This window comes from Neopelma chrysocephalum, unplaced genomic scaffold (genome assembly GCF_003984885.1).
Source record: "Neopelma chrysocephalum unplaced genomic scaffold, ASM398488v2 Primary Assembly neopelma1_25, whole genome shotgun sequence".
NCBI lineage: Eukaryota > Metazoa > Chordata > Aves > Passeriformes > Pipridae > Neopelma > Neopelma chrysocephalum.
This window is the reverse complement of record NW_020897694.1, coordinates 26,851,930-26,868,976: the sequence shown is the minus strand read 5'-3', so window position 1 is coordinate 26,868,976 and position 17,047 is coordinate 26,851,930. Positions and strand designations below refer to the sequence as shown.

Below are 17,047 nucleotides of genomic sequence, written 5' to 3'. Positions count from 1 at the left end.
GACCTTATAGTTGCCCCTGATGTCAAAGCATCACGAGATCCCAAAGTAGAGTCTTATACTGAATATTAAATGTGCTGAGATTTGCTTAGAGAACAGAATTAAAGATGAAGCACCATCCAGGAGCTGTAGAGTTAACTACGGCTTTTGAGGTAATAAGCCAGGCTCTTATCTTAGCATTCTTTTAAATATAACTATTGCTACTGCCAAACCAGCAGGAGGAGCTCACATTTTTTAATCTATTCGTTCTACAAAATTTGGGGAAAGGGGTTGGGAACCTGGAAGGGCTTTTAGAGGCAGGAAGGAGTTGGCTGGGTTTTTATTTTCCAGTTTTGTTAGATGCAAAACCAATGGTAAAGAGAAGCGTATAAGTGATGTTCGCGTAAGCACTGTTTTTAGAAACTAAAAAATCATTATATGAGTATTGTGGTGCAGCTTCTCAAGTGTGGCACACACATGAATTGAAGCAACAGCTGTGCCTCAAGGAGTTTTCAGTCCTACACCAGAAGACCACAGGAGGACTGGAAGGATGGCAGGAAACATTTAATGCTGTTATGCCAGAAACAAGACTTTATGAAGAAAGAAAATTGTATGTTATTACTCTGTATTGTTAGAGATTTAATTTATATTTCTGTTTACTGTTCACTGGAAATCCTGGAACTTGGATCATGACCCATGGCAAAACATAGTCTCCACTTTCATAACACAGGAATTCATCCTATGAAGCCATGTGTGGGGGTAAAACTTTTCATGAGGTAATTTAGAATTAATCATTGTAAAAACCTAGCTCCTCCTCTGCCTTCTAACTTTCTATCTTTTAAAACAATGAAGTCTGATTCTTACACAAGGAAAATAAACATCTAAACTGACTGCGCCTGCTTTTAAAATATTTTGCATTTTAGCATTTCAGACCTTTCATTTCATTTTCTTTTTAAAAATTTCTTGTAGGCTACACACTAGTGCCAGTCTATATGTTTCTGTGAGTTTTGAAGCAGAACGACAACTCTCCAAAAACTACTATAACCGAGCTATTCACTGCCCTGACATAGAGGGGGGAGCATATTTAAAGCTACAAAATGAATGAATTACTTTTCATGTAATTTTTAATTCCCAACCTTGAAGGTATTTTTTCTATATGCTTATGGAGTACTGTGTAAATAAACTAATTTGAGACATAGAAACCCACACCAACAATCTCTCTTTACAAATCAAATATGTACCATCACATACTTATTGCTAAACCTGTACAATCCAGATATACTCTGCCTCTCTTTGCTTAGTGCACAAGCACACCTAATACAAGTACAAACAAATAATATATATTTAATATTTCTCTAAGCATTTTTACTTCTATCTCATCTAACATCTCCCAGCATCTAAATTCTCCGAGACACTCAATGCAGCAGCACAGTGGAAATTCATACCAGAAACACTGAGTTCACAACAAGATACTGAGGCCAAGGCCACTTTGATTTAAAAAACACAATGTCAGCAGTCACAGAAACGTAGCAATTAAAGCCCTTGCCCACACAGTCAAAACTGAGGGATCAATGCTCTCCTCAGATTGAAGGATTCAAGTACACAGTGCTTGCCTCCCATGAGAAACTGTCCCCGTCCTGGGTCACCCTCCACCCTTCCAGTAAATCTGTCACTACAGAAAAAGGAATGCAGGACCTGTAAAGCCACAGAGTCCATCAACAAGCGGGAGCACTACTATGGCCAGTGACAATGGTAATGCTTTGCAAGGGTGGAAATGTTGGGTTATGGTCTCACCACAGAGGTAGATTATCCATACTGCAATTAAGTGACATTCTACAAAACACACAAGTCTTACAAACAGAAAAAGCTCCAGACTCAAACCTGAATTAGAAGAGTAAAAGTAAGTACACAACCTCTAGAACAGTAGTTTCTATACGTGTACAATCTATAGAACTCTGTGCATGTACTGCAATGAAGAGTTTGTGCGCTACTCTGCAAGCAAAATGTAAACCCCATGGAAAAAAGCAGGAAAAGTCTTCTGCTTACAGATGTAAGGATCATCTAGCTGAGCTGTAAGGATTATCTAACTGATCCGCCCCCTGCCCTTGTGGCTTTACACATACACTTTCCCTTCATTCAAACTACTATTTGGACATGGGAATAACAAATATATTTTAATTCAAACATATATCATATGTAACTATATATACATATTTACAACTAGTCTAAACAGAAAATCTGCATTTACTGCTTCTGGGGATATATGTTAATTTGTATCTCAGCTGGCTGCCCCCCTTATTGTTTTAATTCCTCCAGGTATTTGCTTTTCATTCCTATTAATCCAGCACTCATATTTCTTTCATATGACCAATTAGTTATTATGTGCCTGAAGCATACCAAAAATGTAAAATACTAGTAAAATACTGGTATTTTATTGATTCTTTTTAAAAGGTTATTAATTTTATAGGGATTGGGCTGGGCAATGTTATTCTTCTATATAGACTACTGGAAAGACAGAACATAATACGCACTGAATTACTATCCTTCTCCACTCACATTTGCGTTTAAGGAATTAAATGTGGTCTAAGTTTGCTTACAGCAACTTCGTATATCATTGCTCTGATTTTACATTATACTGCTCCTTGTTACACGTGATGTTTCGCATACTTCAGTTTGATTTTTGGTTGGTATTTCTTCCTAAGCATTTTTTCCTCCTCCCCAGAAGAGAATGTACAAAACAATGAAAATATTTCCTGAAGTAATTTTGAAATCCACTTACCCCTCAATCATGAAATTTACAGCAAATGAATAAAAGCAAAGCTCTCCTAATTAAATGTTTATTATATTTTAATTTGAAGTCAAAGCTTAACCGTAACTAGGTATTTCATTAACTAAATTAAACCATTCAAACAACTACTTACCTACTCTATACTGATCATACAGAATGTATTCAAAAAACGATGACAGTAATTAATGCCTTAGATTTTATTTTACGCTCTCATTTTGTACTATACATTTTCCCTTGGAAATATTAAGAGGTACACAGGTCAATTTTCCACCTACATAGGTATCTAATAAATTATTTATTTCTCAAGAAAAAGACAGGGGAAAAACATTGAGTTTTTCCTAATCATTATTAAAACATTTATTAATCAAATTTCTCACTGGACTGAACAAGGTTCACAAATTTTTTATAGAGATTTCATGTCTATACTACACTTATCTGTTCTTAACTTTGGACTTAGGATGTGATCTGAGGTTTTGTGAAAATGGTAGCCCATTCTAGTAGTAATCTGAATAAAGGAATTTGGCTTTCTCTACTCCTCTTATTCAGCATTTGACCTATACAGGTCCTCCTGGAAATATATCGAATTTCCATGTGCTCAAAGTAACTTCTGAACTATTTCACCTTATGCTTTTTCTCCCCCCATCCCCCCAAAAAATAAACAACTTCAATGATAAGAAGCTACTTTATAACTGAAAACATCTGGAAATTCTTTGTCAACTAAACAGATGAGAAGATGAGGCTAAGTGGTCTGGGAAGGTATGCATCCACTACTGAGATGAAGAACCCTAACAGAAAGGATTATTTTCAAGCATGAAAAAGCACAGTAACAATCACTACTTGTAGAGAAATCATGTAAATCAGCAATAAAGAATTCTCAAGACAGGATTGCTATACCATAGCAAATAATCACAAAATGGATGATTGTGGCAAAAATTTTTTCAAGAACTGTATTTCTTGCATAGAATGCAGCAACAAATTCCTCACTGAACAAAAACAGGTTGCAAAGAGGGTTGGAACTAGATGACCTTTAAGGTCCCTTCCAACTCAAACCATTCTATGAATAAGCAACAATGCCACCATCACATGGAACCAGACCATCCTTGGTGACTGACATATCTTTGAAGGGTCAATTTAATATGCTGCAGGGAAACCACACATCTACTAGGTTTGCTCAATATTTGTAGGTTCCCACTTGCTTTTGTCTCTCCCACACTTCGGTACTCTGCAGAACATTCTTGGTAAAGAAAAACAGACTCCAACCTTCATCAGCAAAACTCAATCAAGTCTTCTTATCAATGAACTCACAAAATAGACACATTTGATAGTCACACAGGCAATTGAAAATGGCAAGATGAAAAAGACTCCTGTTTGTAACTGAACTAAAGATTCCACAGTTTCGTGGTGGGATGCTTCTGGACTGCGTGTTCCTGTTTTGCATTAATCTCTTGTAACGGAGTAGTCTTCCTTCAAATTCTATTTCAGCAATAATCTTGATACTAAGATCTTTAATTCAGTTCATGAGAGGAAAAATTTTAAGCATATGAAGAACACAAATCAAAGCCCAGAATCTGACCGTCTGTCCTCCAAAGAGCTCCAAAGAGCACGTATGACAAGCAGTTAGCTTAAAGGTTCTTCTAGTAATTAAAATATAGAACAAAAGAAAAAAGAATTCCATTCACATTAATTTAGTTGGCACATTCTTTGTACACAAGCAAGCAGGTCTCATGAAAGTTGCTAAATTTTAATTCTCAAGTCAGGCCATTAGACTCTTCTAATTGCAAAAGCATTTGTTATGTTGACAGGGTATCCCCAAAAACAACTGCCAAACTGAAAATTCTAGTACAGAAATTTCATACAAACTTAAGTACTAGCCTATATGTTGCTGTCTTCAGAATAAAAACAGAGCTACTTCTATTTTAAAAGAAAAAATATCAAATTAGGATTCACAGAAGTTTTTAACCTCTGCTGGAATCTCAAAAATTAATATTTTTGTCTGCACTGCTTCAGGAAAATAGCATTGCTCACTCCTGACCACTTATTTTTTAAATCCTTCAGTTTGGGAAAGCAAGGCTGCTAAAGTGGCCTAAAGCCAGCCCCCATCAAGGACCTGTTAAAAATAAAATGGTTAAAAACAGATGGTTACAAAATTCAAAATTCTGAAAAATAAAGAGCAGAAAAGAGCAGTTAACACTGCACAATTCATTAACAATCTCATGATAAAAGTAGAAAACCACAGATGATCCACAGACCGAAATGCTGACGAATGATCCGCTCGAAACAGCGGGAATCATGGAGAGGCCTGCTGCTCACACCCCCTGCACAGAGCGCCAAGCACTGCACACTGTGAGGTGGTGAGGTTTCGGCTGGCAAGAGTAGAAGAGTTACAGAAAAAAAGAAAAGAGTCACTGTTGGAAGAGTCCCTGTGGTAAACAAAGTAAATCAGGATGTGAATGCTGCTGCTGCAAAGCACAGTTTGCAGCAGGAGTAAACTTCTGAAGGGGAATGTGAAGGTGGCCCTCCCACTGGGCTATCTAACTGCACCACATATTCAGCTATCTTTGTCTCAAGCCACAAGGGGACACAACTCACAAAGGCAGGAGCCCGTATCACACCAACTTAATAGCAAAAAGTAAATGTAGAAGTTCAAAAAGTGAGGCTTGTGTTTCTGACAGCAAAGTTAATAAAGCAAGCTTTGAATTTCCCCCTTTTTTTTCCTGATGGTGTCTTATACCACCTGATCAGAAACAAGATTTCTCGTTCCTAGTCTTGACTTTTCCTTCTTTGAAGTTTTAAGGCAGTTGTTTTTCCTTTGTAAAGCTCTGAATAATAATTCTGATTTTTGACAGTGCTGTATTTACTATACACTCTTGTCTGCAGCACAATCACAGGAGAACATAAGCAAAAATAAAATTATTAAAAAAGAATAACATGTCCTCTGCTATTTATCCTGTAACAATGAAAATAAGTGTAACTCTAAACAACCCTGGTATTCAAAAACACTTGTATGCTTTTTACAAACTCAGGCTTTGGAGCAAATTTTAATACACTATACCTAAAGGTTTAAGTGAGACAGACTTCTAGTTATCGTGCAATCCACCTACTGTGATTTATTTCACCAGCTAAGGAATTTTCTAGATGCAAATAAATAAGGAATTATCTCTCCCCAAGTCTATAGGCTCGGTAAGGGTAGAATTAAAATGTAAAAGCTGCTGCTGCAAATTCCTCTGGCCCAGGCTTTGGGTATGCAGTCTTCCCACTCGGCACCCCTACTTTCTCCCTAGTGCTTAGGCACCCCTTCATCTGTGACAGGGGTGCTCAGCTCCTCACAGGTGCTCCTGCCTCCTGGTCTAGCAGTAGATGGTAACAGCAGTAACATCCTGCAAGGACACAAGGACACAAGAAGGAACTTTCACATTTGTTATTGTTTGAATAACAAACCAAAGGATCAGAAATCAGACTCCCTATATGGCTTGTTAAACTGGGTTTATACCAGCTGTAATTCTCATACTGCTGCAAGACATTACAACTGTTTAGCAGTTCCACATAAACTGAGAGACAGGTTTGGACTGTGGTATAGGTCAGAACTATTTTTCTCTATGTTAAAATGATAAGCCAGCAGTAACAGCATTACATATTCAGCATCCCTTCTCAGAGTTCACACCTCCTGAGAAACTCCGTGCAGTTTACAACTCTAAGAAGTGGAACCTAGGAATAACTCATATGCAAGCTTGTGTGTTCAGTTACCTGCACAATCCACAGAGTCAAAAGCACAAAAGGATGCTTAGGCCTCCTCTGTCTGTAAACTTTCCTCAGTCCAATTTAAAAGATGTATCTCTTGAATTATGTAAGCAAGTATAAGCGAGAGCCTAGGTAACTAAATGCAACTCAAATCTCTCAAAAAACGCGTGTGCACATATGCACACAGATGCATGCTTGTGTAATTAGCTGTGCTAAACAAAACTCCTAGTTTGGGGAGGTTCAGCTATGGGGATTAGATTTCTGAGCTCACAGCAGCAAGGGCCTGTGCAACACTCACAGTGACCAGCAGCCACCCTGTATCACCCTCACAGGAGGGGGCAGCTCCCAACTGACTGCTGTGAGACAGCAATGCTGCACCAAAAAGGTGGAAAGGCTGAGGGCAATGACTGCGCCTGGAAGGGTACAAACCAGTGCAAATCCAACCCTAAACTAGTCTGACATCTGGTACAGGTGTTTTGTTTTTTGAACAGGTTGTATCCAAGTTCACAGGATGCCTGTTAGGAGCATTATATAAACTCAATTCAGGAAAAAGCTGACATTGCAGACATGGCCTTTGCTTCTGAAGCAACATTCCACAAGTAGGGCAAGTGTCACTGCCGTGGAACAACACTGTATATCAGGTACTGAATAAACAGTTGCTCAAGACCTCCTATAATTCTTTCCAAAACAAAAGTCTCACATTCATCATGAGTATATGTAAAACGTGATGGAAGTACAGGTAGTATGAAAAAGGATATTAGTTAGGCATCTTCTTGCCCAAGTTAGGTCAACAAAACAATTTTTTAAAAAAGCTAAGTTACCATGACCTCAACTTACATAAGCAAAAATAACCCCCTAAAAAGGTGACCAGTTTCAACTGAAAATTATGTCTTCTACATTTAAATCTCAGTAGAGCAAAGCAAAAGTGAATCATCGAGACAATACTGTTTTCATTATATGAAATAAATATTTAAATACCTTTTTTCAAAGAAATCTCATTATTCTGAATGCAACATAGGTGTGAACGTCATGACTATAAAATATGTCATGGAGCAGATGTTGTAGAAAAGTTTCTCCACTGAACACATGCAAGAAAAGTAAAGAGCTATCAGAGGTAAACTAGAAGACTTCTGGGATTCCTCACAGTCCTGGATTTTCAATGACTAAGAAAAATTGACTTCTTTAGGCCCTTTTGAAACCTTTTGCCCAAAAATCATACACGAGAGTCAACTGCCTATTTAAAAAAAATAAATCTCATTTTGGTTGTGGATTTACCATTATCAGACACAAAAAGTAGTTCTCTATAAATTTACCTTCCCAATACTTCAACCAGCTTGTGCCTTGGCTTTATTCTGCTGAACAGCTGAACTACTGAACATAGCATTACTGCTCTTCTACTGGGCATTTCACTATGACCACATACAGTTCTACTACTGAGGTGTTGAATAATGCCATTCCAGTACAATTACTTATTCAAATTGCTTGGTTCTTTGATTTGCTTTTTTTTAACCACTAGCTTATGGCAATGCAATTTTTGATGACATTGCATTTATTTCCTTGCTCTCATATATCTAGTGGAGCATAAGACATTACTTCTAAACAAGACACTGAACAGGGTCATTATTTAGAAAACTAATTTAATAAACAAGCAGATACAAAAGTGTTCCATAGGCATGAACAGAGAAAAAACTTATTACACTAGCACTGTTTAACTAACAGTTTTGTTTTGTAATTCACAGCAATGCCTACTAACATCTGTGTTTGGTCACCAAAGAGACAGAGAATTTTAGCAGCTGTCAAGGATAATATATGTTGACTCACTGCATTGAATTTCTTAGAAAATGAGCAGAACTTACAGAAAATGATGAGCCATCCTTTGAAACTGCAACTGGGTAAATTCCATCTCCTAGACGCACAGAGAGCTCCCAGCTCCTTCTCTTTGATTTAGCAATAGGAATTCTAAAAAAGAAATAGGCAGAAGAGTAATTTTTAACAGAGATTTCATGCTTCTCCCATTTTAACCAGAAGCACTTGCCTTACAGGATGGTCAAGAAGGATATAAAATACCATTAATCTATAGACACAGTTGGAGAGCATACTTGAAAAAAATATACTAAATACATTTTTTCTGTCAAACAGCATATAAGGAGAAATTACACTCTTACTTTCTTTCTAGATTTGCCTTGACACACTGGGTATGCTGATAAAGTTATAGGAGGCCCTTTAAAACAGCCAGCATTTGCTGCAGAATTAGCTCAAACAGGATGAAAAACAGATGAGAAAGTGGGTTGGCAGGAGAATAGCAACGGTGATAGATGGAGCAGTCTTCTTAAGGGCAAAATGTAATCACTATTTCTTTCCTCTAATTCTCAGTAAACCTTAATTAAAAGCAAATTACAGACAGAAGATTTAGCCAAACAAGTAATAAAAGTAATTTAATACTTAATATACATTTTAAAGTATCTCATCCACAGAGCCCTTCAAGCATACTAAAAAAATAATGATGTATCATCAGAGACCACATGCAGAATAATACCTATTCCCACAGCATTCTGTTGCTGTACCAGTTATCATGTAATACAAGAAACCTGAATCTTTTCAACTTTAGCTTAAAGCACACATCTGACAGCCAAGAAATCAGACCCGAGTCTTCATTCTTGGAAATTCAGAGTGAAGCAAGCAATTTTCAGTTATTTTATTTAAATGTGTATTTGTTTTCTGTTTCCTCATCCTAGCTTCTCCCCTCTTCCACTTTGCCATAACAACTGGTGTCCAAAGGTATGCTACAACTTTTCTGATGACTGGGCACCATACAATACCATCAGCAAGCATCATGTATCCTAAAGAGAAGACAGGAAGGTGGAATTTAAGCTCTGATCAAACAAAGACATGTTATTTTGGTATAGCTTTTCTTCCACACTGACTCTTACACGTTTAGATTTTTCTGAAAGAAATCTATAGGGATAAGTTCATCAGCTTTAGGTCTCTTCTAAAGATCATTTCTACTATAATATTCATCTATTGTGTATTTTAGAGCTTACTACCCCATTTTACTGCAGCCTTCAGAGTCTTAAAACTTGGAAACACATCTTTCTGTATTATGTTACATGCATCCTCCTGAGGATTCAGGTGCCCAGTGAACCAAATCTCCCCAAAGAGAGTGCTCAAGTTCCCTGTAGAATCAACAGGGAGAAGCACCTGTGAGGTCTCCAGAGGCCACAGAAGGGGAAATTATCTCCCAAAGCCAAGGAAAACACATTGACTTGCTAATAATTTCAACAATTATTTTAAGAGAGTTGGATTTTTAGACACCTGAAATTTAAGCAAGTACATGTTCAAGTAAACTTATCAGGCAAAGAGATTCCAAAAATTGTGCCTTTCAATGTGCCTGAAAAGAGGAAATGGAAACACTAAATATATCGGACACAAATACCTTGGTTACTCCTGGATCCAAGCCAAGTAAGGCCTAAACCAGATTTCACCAAATACCTTAGCTCACCTCTATCACTATCCAAAAAGTTCACAAAAACATATATTGAAAATAACCTATTCCCACACTAATGATGCCAAGTGTTACCTTTCACATTTAATATATTGGCAATTGTCGAAACAACAAATCTGAGGGATTATTTACAGTTTATTGGGTGCAATGTCATTTCTCAGCACCTCATACTGAAATTCCTGTATGTCACCAAAACATTTAGACTGGTTGATAGGAAGCACATTAGACACGAGAGTTCCTGAAGAAGAGGAAGAGGAATTTCCTGCACAGGTAGCAGGCAGCAAGCTGAAAGATGTTTTCATTGCACTTCCTGGTATCGTACTGGCGCACCAGTAAGTAGGAATGCAGGAAGGTTTTGCCAGCACCTGTTTAAATTCTCCACAGCACTCCACTGCAACAACCAACAGAACTTAGTGGCTTATAGCAACTTTCTATTTCTTGTACAAGAGATAAGACCTCATCTCACATCCAGCTTAGAAGATCTGCTTCACTGGTGGCATGAGATGCCTTACAGCCTTGCTGGCATGGTCCTGCTTCATATTGCATTTGACTGGAAGTGACCTCATGAATCTGGCTGCTGGCCATCAAAGGAAAGACAGTCTTGTTCTCCAGCAGGGATTATTTTTGTTCAGTCCTGTCTTGCTGAGCTTTGTCAAGTGTATCTCCAAACAGGATGCACGCCTCTTGAAAAGCATGACTACGATCACTGCTTAGCCTGAGTTTCAAACAGCCACATAATTCCTCTCTCTGCAACACCGGTGGCCAGGAGGGCAAGGTCCAGAGCTGCATCTAACACCAAATACACAGCAAGTTGTACTTCCCTCCTGGAATTGCTAGATCCATTTGCACAGGGACATTTTTCAGCTTTGCTGATCAGCTTTGCCTATGGCTTTGTAAGTGTAATTTAAACTGGCTAGGACAGATACTTATATTAGCTCGTGACAATCCTACTTTTTCTTTGTTAAATCCAATTCCTTTCAAATAAATTATTTTGTAGTAGACTCCATTTTGATGGGATTTGGGGAGGAGGGGAAGTTCCTATAAGTAAGAATCTTAAAATCCAAAATTAAAAATCAATATTTAAGTTTCTTAGATATGAAAAGGAAGTCCTTTAAGTCTGTGAACTACTTTAGAAATGCAGAAGCTTCTGTCAGGCTAAGAAAGGGGCCTTCTGGTGGAGGGCTTTTTGTTGTTTTGTAGTGGGTTATTTTTAATGTCTGAGAAGTCCTAGGGCTTGGGAAATTACCTTTGTTCTTGTCTAGGGTTGCTTCCTTAGCTGAGAACTCTTCTAAGTCCTCCGCAGGGAAAACATCTGAACTCTGAATATATTTCACACTAGTTCACAGAAAACTCCCCAAACTTCTGGCTATTTTCAAAAATGTAGAACTTTTAAAATTCTACATATTGGGTTGAAATGTGACATATTCTATTTACAGCAAAAAGCCCACCAAAACTACTGCAAATAAAAATAATGCAATTTTTGCCATCATAAAAGACAAAAAAAGGTAAGGCACTTCTGCTCCAACCCTAGGTTCAGAATCCACACAGTATTTCTTTCACAGCGCTCAACATGCCCTCCCTTTTTTCTCCCAGTTTGGGCAAATGACACATCATCTGAAAAATTACTTTATTCACACATAACGATCGCTTGCTTCAAGAAGAAATACAAGTTACGTAGCAAGATGAGTGCTAGGTGAATGGGAAGCAAGACCATGGAGAACTGTGCGCTGCTGTCCCTTGCCAGGAGTACTACACACAAAGGGACAGAGAGAGCAAAGGCAGCACTGCAGCCACAACAACAGGAGATGGGTGGAGAAGGGTTCCATACAAAATGGGTGGTTCCGAACTACTCTACTGCAAATTGCCTTCTAAAGGGAGGTATCACAAGCAATAGGAGCCCAGATGAGGAGTACAGCGACAGCTTGGCTCTAAGTCATAAAGGCTGTACTGCAAAGCACTGCAGTTACAAAAACTTGTAAACAGCGCAACAAGAAAAACACCATCATTTTAATGATTAGTTATTTCTTTTCAACCCCTATCACTGCTTGTTCAGCTAGAGATAATGTCATGGTCCCATGATTTATTTCATACATTACACAGTGTATTATGTCCCTTTTACCCCCAACTGCCATGTGCAAGAGAGGGAGATCGCTTTGTAATAATGCAGAAATCATAGCTCTGGTTTTCTTCGCAAGTTTTCAGTGAGGAAAGCAGACAACTGCTAAAAATTTTAGATCAACACACACCGTGCTTATGGAGAACAGCCAGTAATTAAACTATTCTAGTCAAAAACAAGTAATGAAAGAAAACAGACATTCACAAAAGCAAATCAAATAATAACTCTGCCCTGGCCATTGTGATTGTCACCAACCAATTGGATAGAAGGAACTCAATAAAAACTACAATTTTCTGCAGTTTGTGACAGATAAACTCCCCTCTTCTGATTACCACTGATGATGTAATGAGCTATGATAAAAGTCACCAGCTCCTAAAGGGTCAGAAAATTGCATATAGATTTTTTCACTTCCAATTCAAAATACATGTTCTAATGCTGAGGGAAAAACCACAAATTCTCTCTACTTCTGATATTTTTGCTGCATAATACTTTACATAAACAGAGAAATCCCAAACTATCATAACAAATCCTCCCGTTATGAAAGATTATAAGTGCTTGAAAACCACATTATATGACACTCAATAAAGCTGTTTTTCAATTGTGCAATTACCTATTCAGCAGTTAAATAAAAGTGAAATATTGACTTAAAACAATGTTAATGGTCAAAGAATCATTAAGAAATCCTTCATCATAACTTTCACAGCAGGTGGCCTGTAAAATGATCAAGAATAATGTGCTGGATTCTGTAGCCACCAAGGTCAGTTTCTGCATACAAATCTTGCAGGGGGAGAAAAAAGACCTTCAGAAAGTGGGCCATTCATCTGAACCAAGTTCAGAGAATTTCCAGCACTGTGAAAAGATATGTTATGCAAGCACATAGATGTATTCAGTGGGGGTAGACTGAACCAGCTACATGGAGACTACAAAGGAGCCCTCCCATGGCTCATGAATAAGTCGAGGAAATGATCAGAAAAAAATGCAGAGATGTTTAGACAGATGGCCCACTTAAAATGCCTGGGACAGGGCATAAGCAATTTTAATGAAACTTTAGATCTACCATATAAATTGTTTCTTATTTTCCCTGCCCTTCCCCATAGCCCCCCCCCCCCCCCCGCCCCCAAGGAAAAAAAAAAATCAAGAAAGGCAAATAGAAATTTAACAACTCAAACAAGAGCCTATCTTGTGATGTAAAAAACAGGGGAAAAGGATAGTAAATTTCACACTTTTGAGCATTATTGGTTTAATAAGTTCATATACAAAGAAATATCCTTCACAGAACCTTCAACTATCAGATGAATATAAAAGCAGGGAATAGATAGACTAAAAGAATTCTAAACAGAAGTGTACTGCCAAACAAAACACAAATCTAAGCTTTAATATCTGAGTACTTTCAACACTTTCCAACATAAAAGTTCATCGTCACACAGAAAAGATAAAAGCAGCACTTTCACAGGATTATTTTAAGAACCAAAAATTATGTGAAAGGAATCTAAGAATCTAGGTATATTTTATTCAGCAATTTGAAGTATTTTCTATATCTATTCACACCCATTCTCTACATATATTCAGATTGATTCATGTATACATATCATGTGCACTTTTACATAAAAATTGGTTTTCCTTCTTCCTACTTTATATGTGCATACGTATACATATACCCCTTTCACTGTGAATATGAAAATATACCATCATTAGACTAAATTATAGTTCTGCATATGTCATACAAAATAATAACCTCTCCTAGCCTGTGCGCCAGCTGATCAGACAAAGGCTGAAAGAATTACTCAATGGTTATGTCAAAAAGGTTTTACATTACATTTTCTTACATATCACATTTAGATCAATAACAAACATGCACATTTATAGCCACATATTCTATCTGAATAGTGACCACAGGAAAAAAATTAAATTACATGGAAGGTAAACTATAAAATAAAAAGCGCTGCTTTAAAAGGATGCTATGGAGTGCACCGTGCTTTGATTCAAAACGGTGTGCATCTGGATGCTCCCTTTTCCTTTAACAGAAGCTTTTTGAGCAACCTGCATTGACATATAAGAGCCTGCAATCCAGTGCCCAATGAAAACCTCCAGTGCCTTCACCAGTGAACCCCAGATCAAAGCTAAAGAAACAGTTAAGCTAGATCTTATAAATCTAGAGTGAATTTAACTACCCAGATCATCATTTAACCAAGAAGTAACCCTGCAGACAACCTGATCACTCTGACTAACTCTCTTCCACTCTGAAGGTCTCTAAGCAAGCAGGGGTTGGGTCCTGTAAAGAGAGACACCCTAACCCAAATGCTTTGCAGCCAGCATCCTCAGCAGCCTGGCAGGGGGAAGGGACTAGAAGCTTCTCTGACGAAGTTGTCTCCACAGATTTAGGGAGAAATTATCCTTCAAATATACAGGCAAATAACAATTCTAAGCCTCTCGAAAAACCTTCCATGGCTCTTTTAGTTTTAAATCTATCAGGTAAAGGAAGTAGGATTGCTGTTATTGCTAGTCTTGCTATTAAAAAAAAAAAAAAAATCTATGTTTGCAGAGCATTATGTCCAGAGGATGAAAGAACGGGGCTATCAGCCTCTGTCAGCCTCCTCCCATCTTTCAAGAGAAAGAGCCAGGGCCCAGGTAAGCACTGAGGGACTCAGCACCCTACCTGCAGATGGTAGGAAGGAATGAGAGATTCATGGAGACTCAGAGAACGCAGTTTTGCAGGCTGATGAGGCATCCTCTGGGACAAAGAGTTTTGGCACTTTGGTCCTATGCCAGGAAATTTCTATGCACTTTGCATTTATCAAACTCAATGAAACACACAGTAACCCTGGGAGCTGCATGTACAGCCCAAGACCTCTCAGTTTCAGAGAAGAGTCAGACTGCCCAGTCCTTCAGCAGATGACAGAATACCTTGAAAATTGCAAATAAATAAATGTAAAACATATCTGAAACTGATTTCCTCTCTTATAACATGTCAGGGCCTACTGTAGTATTTGGTTTCTCTTGGAAAAAGAAAACATCGCAAGCATTAATGCTGGATAAGAGATGCTGCTCCTTATCTCATTGCAAGCATTTGTGAAATGAGAAGCAAGAAAGACTCAAATCATACGTTCAGAAGTACAGAGAAAAGACATTTATTTTTCAAATAATTTACAAGTCTGTGCTTCTAATCTGTTTTTTCAAACCATCTTTCCTAAATCAGCAAAAGTATTTACCAAAGGAGGAACTACTTGCAAGCAGGTGTTTTTAATCAGATCAGTCAACAATATTGACTTTTGCATGCTGCCAATTGTTATCGAGAGAAAAGTCTAAAAATCTGTTCATCATCAAAAAAAGTTTGGGCTATTTCTCTTCCATTAAAGCATTTAATTTCACAACTTTGGTTTTTTTCTAAAACTTTTTTTTTTTTATTAAGAGAGAACTTTGGGCAGCTGGGAAAACTACAAACAATATAGTGCATAAAAGGAAAACAACAAGCTCCTTTTCCCATACAAATTTTCCTTTATTTCCTTGAGCAAAGAAACTTATTAATCCCCTTATTGTGCAGATATTTAGGAATAGCCTTACAATAATTATCTCACCTTCTTTTTATGCACAAAGACCTTCAGAACAAATCACTGTGATGCAGTAGGGAGGACCAGAGCTCTTCTGTTAGCATCATCCAGTAGCAGTTATATTCTTCTATATACATGATGATATTGGGATGTAGCTGCTTGCTGGGCAGTCTGTTTCCTGCACCTCCATTCAAACAATGGTTATGCCCAGTAATAACATGTTATTTTTATTTATTTATTTTATTTAGAATACTACAGGTTTCCTGTCCACCTAATAAAAAGGCAAAAGGAAACTCTATAAACTACTAATATGAAAATGGAGGTGAAAATATTAAAAATTACCTATAAATTTGATAGGGAAATAATCCAGTTATATTTCTACACATAAGACTACTTTCCATACTATTTTTGAAACATACATATTTCCATACATATTTTTGAAACGTCCAGGCAAACTTTGTGCTAGGTTTGCTGTACTCATCCCAGCAGTGAAATCTGCCCAATTTGTAGCATACTAATCTCAAACTAAATTTCCACTTATGGTTGTAAACCTGAATCAAAACACATTTGATGCTCTAATATGTCATCCCTTTTGTCAGAAGTTAGAATTTCGGTTATTCACCCACTTTTGTAGTAGAAGTTCTGGAGAGTATAACTCAGAAGTGACAGGACAAAATACAGTGGCTGAGCCTTTTGCCTCATATCAGGAGTAGTTCTCAAGGGAAATTATCCCAATCATCTGCACTTAGATGGATCACACTGCAGAACAGTCTCGGGACGCGTGAACCAGGTTCTTCCCTGATGTATAGAAAGGCACAAGCCAGGCTGCAGAACTGCACCCAACACAGTCCAATCACAAATGGGCATTCAGTTCACAGGACTGGACTAGAACTAATCAAAAGTCAAATACAAACAGTGAGAGCATGAGCTCCTCATGATGAACTAGAAATCCACTTGTAGTGGTACACTCTCTAATGACAGATAGATTAATTATTTAAGAATACTTAATTCACTTGAAGAGATTTTTATCTTCATGACCATTTCTGCAATTTCATTCCCTCAAAACCATAAGTTCAGTATTTAGTTTAGATATTGGGCCATAGTTAAAAAAACTCTGATACTTAAATTGAAGTTCAAACCCCCTTATTTAGTTGCCCTAGTAAAAAATATGTTAAATGCTTAACACCTACCTGCTCCTCTCAGTTGAAAGTAATGAAAATACTGCACAGTGCCGCACATTTGAAAAATCATTCTGCTCATTTGGAGGAGAAAATAAATATATTAGAATCAAATTTAAAACTTCCATTTTGAAAAACTCATGGCCTGACATACCAGTACTGCCTATATCCTATTAGATAATATCATCTTCTTGAACAGAT

General features: G+C 37.5%; 1 protein-coding gene across 1 annotated transcript in view; it reads right to left on the bottom strand.

The window, feature by feature from the left end:
* PCCA (propionyl-CoA carboxylase subunit alpha) overlaps window positions 1–17,047 on the bottom strand; it is a 281,091-nt gene that overhangs the window by 105,270 nt on the left and 158,774 nt on the right. The window contains exon 20 of the mRNA XM_027675186.1: window positions 8,359–8,461. Within this exon, the coding sequence (XP_027530987.1) occupies window positions 8,359–8,461 (103 nt within the window). The remainder of the gene's footprint in view (window positions 1–8,358; window positions 8,462–17,047) is intronic.